This window comes from Podarcis melisellensis (genome assembly GCF_964234715.1).
Source record: "Podarcis melisellensis genome assembly, chromosome: Z".
Classification (NCBI taxonomy): domain Eukaryota; kingdom Metazoa; phylum Chordata; class Lepidosauria; order Squamata; family Lacertidae; genus Podarcis; species Podarcis melisellensis.
Window position 1 is genome coordinate 15,119,276 of NC_138547.1, and position 8,760 is coordinate 15,128,035.

The window sequence follows — 8,760 nt, forward strand, 5'->3', positions numbered from 1 at the left end:
GGCACACTAGTGTGCCGTGAGATGTTGCCTGCTGTGCCGTGGGAAAAAATGAAAAATTTGAAAGATTTTAAAATAAAGTATTTTATAATTTTTCATATTTCTGTTTACTTACTATTTCATAATAAAGTAATTATAAAATACTTTCTTTGTGCTTATTTGATTCCTATTCAAGAGAATTACTTTATATATAGTCAATATAGGCACAGAGTTAAATTTTTTAACATTTTCTAATGGTGGTGTGCCTCATGATTTTTTTCATGAAACAAGTGTGCCTTTGCCCAAAAAAGGTTGAAAAACATTGGCTTAGTGTGTTGTAGTGGAACCAATAGTAATATGCTGTTCTAAAGACAAATAAATGTATTGTGCCATATGCTTTCATAGTTTAGGAATGGGCCATAGATCAGTGGTAGAGCATCAGTTTTGCATGCAGAAGATTCCCAGGTTCAATCCCCAGGTCAAGCTGGCAATGTACGCTGCCTGAAACCTTGGAGAATCACTGCCATTCAGCATAGACAATGTTGAGCTAGATGGTTGGTTGGTCTGACACTATACCACAGATAGGCAAGATCCTATTTCCAGGGGCGTAGGAACAGGAGTGCGGTGGGTGCAGGTCACCCTGGGTGTCATCATTGAGGGGGGGTGACAAAATGGCAAAAATATATGTTTTTGAAAAAACAACTCCCACCGCATGCCCCTTCCTACGCCACTGCATAAACACTCTCCCCTTGAGTGATTTCCAGAAACCAGAAGCATTGCTGCCTCCAACTTTGCAGGCAGAGCACAGCATTTATGGCTAGTAGCCTTCAACAGCCCTCTCCTCCATGAATCTGTCTAATCTGGAGGAGTAGCTAGGTAATGCGGGGGGGCACTGGGCATCACACTGTGGGGCCTGCAGTGTGCCTGAGCCAAGCGTCTCTCCTGAGGGGGAGGTGGTGGGTGAACTGCCTGCAAGCTCCGTGCTTTTTCGAGCAGCGCGGGGCTTGCATCTGCCCACCACCTCAGCCGCCCTACGGCTGAGGAGGAGGCTGTGGAGAGGCTTCATGCAGTGCGCCCTGTCTTGGCTCACCCCGCCCCCCATGGGCAGCTTGCCCCGTCCCCACGGGCAGCTCGCTCCACCCCTGGTTGCAGGGCACGCGCGCCACCCAGGGCACCCAAGCGGCTAGCTACTCCGCTGTCTACTTCACCCAATGTGTGAAATAAAAAAGGATGATTAAGAGAAAGCTACCTCTTGGAGAGCATCATTTGCTTGCTTTTCATCAATGCATTCAACCTGCACAAAACAACAAACAACAAAGAAGTTGTTAAAAGTAGAACAACTTATTATCCACTCCAAACACTTAAGGCACATTCAATACACTTTTAACACACATTTAAAGCACATGGTTTCCCCTAAGGAATTCTGTGGAATGTAGTTTCACTCTCACAGAGCCGTTATACCCAGCAGTCTTAACAAACTACAATATAAAGCAGTTTTCTATCTTGCATTCCTATCTTTGGACGTGGGTGGTGCTAGGGTCTAAACCACTGAGCCTCATGGGCTTGCTGATTGGAAGGTTGGCAGTTCAAATCCACGCAAAGGGGTGAGCTCCCGTCAGTGGCAGAGCTTCATGCTCCAGCACCAGGGGGCAGAGAGCAGGCAGGGGCCTGGCATGCATCCTGGGGGCATGGTGCCCAGCGCGGGCGGGGGAGCAGCCACGATGGTACCCCACTGGGATCACGCTGCCGGGGGCGGTGCGCTCCTCCTGCACTCCTCTTCCTCTGCCAGTGGCTCCCATTGCTCTGTCCCAGCTTCTGCCAACCTAGCAATTTGAAAGCATAGCAGTGCAAATAGATAAATAGGTATCACTGAGGCGGGAAGGTAAACAGTGTTTCTGTGCGCTCTGGCTTCCTTCACGGTGTTCTGTTGTGCCAGAAGCAGTTTAGTCATGCTGGCCACATGACCCAGAAAGCTGTCTGTGAGCAAATGCAGGCTCCCTCTGCCTGAAGTAAGCTGAGCACCTATAGTCGCCTTTGACTGGACTTAACCGCCCAGGGGTCCTTTACCTTTACCTTGTCTTTGGAATTACAACTCAGAAGTCCTTCTCTGTAACTCTGAATGTCTCTAGAGAATGATTGTGGTCAGTGCCAGATTTACGTATAAGCTAAACTAGCTATAGCTTAGGGCCCCACTCTCTTGGGGGCCCCCCCAAAATTTAAAGGGGAAAAAACTGGATGTACATTTCCAAAATATAAGATAAAAAAATAAATAAAGCCTACATACAGCAACAGTGTTTTGTGTTGCATAGGCTCCTATGATGTAAGTAATGTGCCCCGCCTGCTAGCCTGCTGCCTAAAATATCACTGATTTGCTCATTTCTATATCAATTACTTTGATAAAATACATATTTTGTTATGTGCAAATGGCTTTGGATACCTATTAGGTCCATAAATTACCATATAGCATATATTCAATACAAAAATCAGCGACAATTTGTTGTTGACAAAGGACAGCTGGAATCGCCGACTTTCTGATCGGCAAGCCCTAGGCTCTGTGGTTTAGACCACAGTGCCACCCACGTCCCCTAAATCCAGCCCTGATTATGGCTATTCAGTGAAGAAAAGAGACTCTTTACATGTCCCAGCAGCATTGAGCCCTGGCATTTCATTTTGACATTATTGAGTGTGGTAAATACCTCTCTGTGTGGTTATATGAAGTATTTTTTTTTTTTACTGCAAACCATATAGACTGAGAAGTAAACAGGTCATACATTTCTGAATAAATATCAAAAATAAATATTATACAGTACACACCCACATATAAGCAGGTTCCCAGGCTAAACCCTGCTGAATGCTTGTTTGTATTATGTCCTGGCGATTGCACAACAGATAAAATGGGCTGGTGAGAATATGTAAGTCCTTTTATTCTAGTAATGTTCTGATTGTTAATAAAATAATACATTTTGTAACAGAAGCCAAGTGGCTGTTGATGAATATGCGATTTTTCATACAGCCAATATGGTGTAACGGTTAGAGTGTCAGACTCGGACTTAGGAAACCAGAGTTCTCCTACTTGACCATGAAGCTCACTGGGTATGACTTTGAGCCAGCCCTGCCTCTCAGCCTAACCTACCTCACAGGGTTGTTGTGTTAAATAAGGAGGGAGATAGAACCATATATGCCACCATGAAGTCCTGGGAGAAATAGGTGGGATATAAATACAGTGGTACCTTGGGTTACATACACTTCAGGTTACATATGCTTCAGGTTACAGACTCCGCTAACCCAGAAATAGTCCTTCAGGTTAAGAACTTTGCTTCAGGATGAGAACAGAAATCATGCTCCGGTGGCACGGCGGCAGCAGGAGGTCCCATTAGCTAAAGTGGTGCTTCAGGTTAAGAACATTCAGGTTAAGAATGGACCTCCGGAACGAATTAAGTACTTAACCTGAGATACCACTGTAATAGAATCATAGAGTTGGAAGAGACCCCTCTAGGCTCATCTAGTCCAACTCTCTGCAATGTAGGGTTCACAGCTAAAGAATCCCTGACAGATTACCATCTCTTTAAAAACCTCCAATGAAGGACAGCCCACCACCTTCCAAGGTAGCCCATTCCACTGTCAAACAGCTCTTACTGTCAGAAAATTCTTCCTAGGATTTAGTTGCGAGCTTCTTTCTTGTCTGTGAAGACACTGATTTGGGTTCTATCCTCCAGAGCAGCAGAAAACAAGTTTGGTCCAACCTCTGTGTGACAGCCCCTTAGATATTTGATGATGGCTATCCTTCCCACTTCCAGTCTTCTTTTATCCAGGCTAAACATGCCCGACTCCCTTCACTTTTCCTCCCATGGCCTGGTTTCCAGACACTCAATCATCTTGGTGGCCCTTCTCTCCACACCTTCCAAGTTGTCAATATCTTCCTTAAACTGTGTTGCCCAGAACTGGACACTGTACTCCAGGTGGGGGCTGACCAAGGCATAATAGAGTGATGCTATAATGTCCCTTGATCTGGACTCTCTACTGTACTTCAGTTGATACAACCGAGGATTGCATTAGCAATTTTTGCTGCTGTGTCACACAATTGACTCACGTTGAGTTTGTGGTCAACTAAGACCTTCAGATCCACATGTACTCCTATCAAGCCATGTGTCCCCCATCCTTGCAATCTATCAAATCCGATAAAATAAAATAAAATCACTGGAGAAACATCTTGTCATAAAGGCCCTTGCCCCCCCCCTTACCTTTTTCATAATATACTTCTTTCTGCCGCCATCTTTTTCTTTCTCCACTTTTGATTCCACTATCAGCATTGTCCCAAGGGCCCCATGAGGCAGAATATCCAGAATCTGTAAGGAATAGTAGATGTATATAAGGCAAGTGGTTGAAGGACAGTGGGACCACCTTAAAGGCACTATACTTCCTCAAGACAAGCCAGATACATTTCAGCTATGCACAGAATGCTTGTTATTCAGATCACAATATACTGTGAAGAAATAGTATTTTAATCAGATCCACACTGCACACACAAAATGTTTTTAGCAGTTGTCACAAAGGGGACAGTAAAAGTACCTATCTGATGTGAATAGGCACTGGCAGGGAGTTCCAAATTGATCCATCACAATATAGTGGGAACAAAGAGAAGGAATTTTCAAGCAGATCCACACTGTACATCTAGAGCCCATTGAGCACATATTTAAAGCTGACAGTCTCCTTTAAAAAATACATGGGAACTTAGTTAAAGAACTTATAGCTCTATGAGGGGGAAACAACAGCTCCTGGGATTCTTTGGGGGGAAGTTATGAACTTCAGATGTGCATTAAATGTGCTTTAAATATATGCAGTTTACTCCTTCACAGAACTACAATTCCCAGCACCTTTAACAAACTACAGTTCCAATTATCCTTTGGAGAACATTTAAAATTCAGAATTAAAAACAGTTGAAACATTCCCTGTTTGCATCTCTCGCTGATTCTCTTTCCTCCATGACTCAAGACCCACATGGAGGCAACACTCCCCCACAACTTTACAACCATTCTAGTGGGAATAGTAAAATAAAAAGTCTACGAATGACAATGATGATAGCAGCATTGTTTCATCCATCCCCTCCTTGAAAACCTAGCTTGCCCCCAGACACCCCCCCTAGGTTTGAGATGCCTTCTCACACAAATTGCCCATATGTTAACCCCCCACCCCCAATTCCTACCACTCCCCTGCAAAGAAATAAATATACATAGAGAATGGGCAGTCATTTTGGTCTTCCAGATGTGATTGTACTACAACTCCCAGATGTCAGCATAGTCCAGTAATTGGGGGATAAAGAGAATTGTAGCCTTAACAGCATGAGGAGAGTCTATCTACAGAAATGCTCCTTTCACCCTCCAGATGTTGTTGAACCACAACTCCCAGCAGCCTCGTGAGCCAGAATGGACAAACCCTCAGGGAATGACGGGAATTGTAGTCTGGGGGGAGATACAGTATAGATTTTTTTCCAATCCTGCCCCCTCCGTCACTTCAAATGCATGTGTGGGGAAGGGGAGGAGTCAAACTTCCGTTGCTTTCAATCCTCCTCGCCTAAAATCGTTCCCCCCCCCGCCTCTCCTCAGGCCAACCCTCTGCCCCCCCCGCCCCACCTCGTAGTTCTCCATGGCTGGCGGGGAAGTGGGAGGGGCAACAGACACAAACGGCTCCCGCCTTCCTCCTCCTTTCCCCTCCCCCCACTCGTTCTTCACCTGCCAGTTCTGTGGCGGGAAAAAAAGTCTGCCTCGTCCTCAGACCTGTATTACCTTTTCAGTTCCGCCGCCCCCGCCAACTTTTTAGAATTTAGCTTATTACCTTACCCCAAAACGGAATCTACTTCTTCCCACTGTCTTTCTCTCACACACAAATATTTTATTAGGGTTGCTACACACCAATTCCTCTAGAGGGCGTGATGTGTTTTAGAGAAAAAGGCTCCAAAGCATGTGCAAAGTGTTTTTTTTTTAAAGGTAAAAATGATTTGAGAACAGTGAAGGGTGCCTTTCCTTTGCCAATACAGCTGGTTTTAAAAATAAACCCAACAACCAAAAGTCTGCAAAGTTACTTTTAGGCTTTAGCAAATACTTGCTAATCATAGGTCTAAGTTTAGGTTGCTGGGTAGCACTTTTGTGCTAACTGAAAATCAGTGAATGTCTATTATTAAACAATTATCATGACCTTATTTACAGGGGAAAGGACAGGTGGCCACATTTCATTGTTATGAAAACTGGATGACAACGACGATAATTATGATGATGTTGTTATTAATTTATGGATCATTGTTGATTTTAAGTCTCAAGGCAATTCACAATCATATAAGGAACTAAAGCAGATTTTAAAATAATACCAAAAACAGCAAATGAAGTTAGATTTAAAAGCAAAACAGTGGTACCTCGGGTTACATATGCTTCAGGTTACATACGCTTCAGGTTACTGACTCCACTAACCCAGAAATAGTACCTCGGGTTAAGAACTGCTTCAGGATAAGAATAGAAATCGTGCAGCGACCACGCAGCAGCAGCAGGAGGCCCCATTAGCTAAAGTGATGCTTCAGGTTAAGAACAGTTTCAGGATAAGAACAGACCTACGGAACGAATTAAGTTCTTAACCCGAGGTACCACTGTACAGATAAATAGTCAAGGCAGAGATCTTTTAAAAAAGGTGCTTTTCAACTAAGTTTACTCAGAGTAAATACAATGAAAGTTATGGACCTTAGTCATATTCATTAAGATCATAACTGAAAAGCATGTTTAAAAAGCAACATAAACCTAGCAGCTGAATGAAGCATCCTAAAAATCCAATGTGAATAAAGTCTTAAGCCGGGTCAAATTTTTAGATACACTAAGATCACATGCACACCATACATTTAAAGTACATGGCTTTGCCCAAAGAATCATAAGAAGTTTAGTTTACTCATTCACAGAGCTACAATTCTCAGCACCCTTTTAAAAAAACTATAATTCCCATTATCCTTTGGAGGAAGTCATGCTTTAATTATGCTTTAAATGTATAGTATAGTAAGACTGTGTCCTAGAACAGTTGATTATGATGCTGACCATATGGGAAGCAAAACCTGGGACGTTATTATGTATTTTTCCATTTAATATCCTACCTTTCCCTCCCAGGACCTCAAAGTGGCTTATTCAGCAGTGACACTGAGGACCTGGTATGTGATGGAAGCATTGCTGAATCTTTTGGAAGCAGTGCCATATTGCTGTCAGATTCAGTGTTGTAAGCAAAGGGAACTGGTGTGAAGGAAAGTACAGCACAATCACTTCAAAAGAGGAAATTACTAAAAAAAGAGTATTGGTAAAAAAGGAAATTGGAATTGAAAGATAAGAGAGTCAAATCTCTTTGAAGAATTTGTGTAACCAGGTAAAGTACTATCAAGTCCAAGAGGATGCCAGCATGACTGACATATACTATGTTCCCTACAGCAGCCCTGTAATGTAGACACTGTTGTTTGCCATTCTCACATTGCAGATGGGAGGCAGGGAGGTTAAGTAAGAATGGCTTTGTTAAATGCCACCAGGTGAGTTAATCACAGGAGAGGTGAGATTCAAACCAGAGTTCGTGATTTTTAGTCTCTGAGCTGCACTGGACTTCAACAGATAGGCTGGGAGTCCCACTACCTGGCTGCAGCACCTGACCTCAGGTGGGATGCAATAGCAGTACCGCTACCATACAAATACGTATATACTGTTATGGGTTTCCCTGTAAGATTTCTATGTGTATAGGCTGCCTTGGGGCAATACATGGGTCAGCTTTGCCAAAAAAGTTGGGAAGTGATCTAGTGTTAGGCATAATTGATACAGGAGGTGCCTCTTGTAGTTATTTGGGTCTCTACATAAGTGCTTTGAATTTGGCCCAGTGGCAAATCGGCAATCAGCATAGTTAATACTGCCATTGTTGCTTTTAGTTTTACATTTATATCCCATATTTCCTCGAAGGAACTCAAAGTGATGTACACAGTTTTGCTTTTTCCCATTTTATCCTCACAACCCTGTGAAGAATGTTAGGTTAAGAGTGACTGACCCTTCTCCAGGTTCCCTGCAAGGGAGGCTCAAAAGATGGTGACAAGGGAAATGGCCTTTTCAGTGGTGACTTCTCACCTGTGGATTGCTCTCCCAGGTGAAGTTCACCTTCTGCCTTCACTGCCATCTTTTTTGGTGCTGGACTGATCTTTCCCTTCAGGCTTTTGATGGACCAAACTGATTTTATTCTGCTGTTAGCATTCTGCCAGTGCTTCCTGTTATTGTTATAGTGTGTATATATGTCCATGAATTGTGATTGTATGATAATGTAAATGATAATGCTTCATTTGAATTTGTAATGGTATAATGTTTATATACTGTACTGGGAAAGGGCCATAGCTTAATGGTAGATCATAGGTCCACAGTTCAATCCTGAGAATCTCCAGATAGGTCTGGGAAAGATTCTCTGTACCAAACCCCAAGAAGTTGCTGCTAGTCAGTGTAGACAATACTGAACAAGACTCAGCAGACGACAGCTTCTTATTTAATTCAGCCTTTAATTCAGAACTGTAAGGACTAGAATCTTACTTTATCTTTAGAGGAAGGGGTGTAGTTCAGTGGTACAGCATCTGCTTTGCATGCAGGAGGTCCCAGGTTCAGCCCCCAGTGGCATCTACAGGTATGGCTGGGAAAGAATTCTTGCCTGGAAACCCCGATTTGCTGCTGCAAGATAATAAAGACAAATACTGAGCTAGTTAGACTCAGTATAAGTTAGCTTCTTATGTTTATGTTTTTA

At 43.2% G+C, this 8,760-nt stretch overlaps 1 protein-coding gene across 6 annotated transcripts in view; it reads right to left on the reverse strand.

Annotated features, from left to right (window-relative positions):
• Window positions 1-8,656, reverse strand: part of STKLD1 (serine/threonine kinase like domain containing 1) — a 30,113-nt gene extending 21,457 nt beyond the window's left edge. For 2 of the 6 annotated variants that reach the window (XM_081896806.1, XM_081896801.1), the window contains exons 1-3: window positions 5,607-5,698; window positions 4,218-4,322; window positions 1,226-1,270 (exon numbers count right to left, since the gene is read on the reverse strand). In XM_081896806.1, coding sequence (XP_081752932.1) covers window positions 1,226-1,270; window positions 4,218-4,322; window positions 5,607-5,621 — 165 coding nt within the window. In that variant the 5' untranslated portion in view covers window positions 5,622-5,698. The other 4 variants (XM_081896804.1, XM_081896805.1, XM_081896803.1 and 1 more) reach the window with 4 other exon arrangements.
• Window positions 8,657-8,760: the final 104 nt, after the last annotated feature.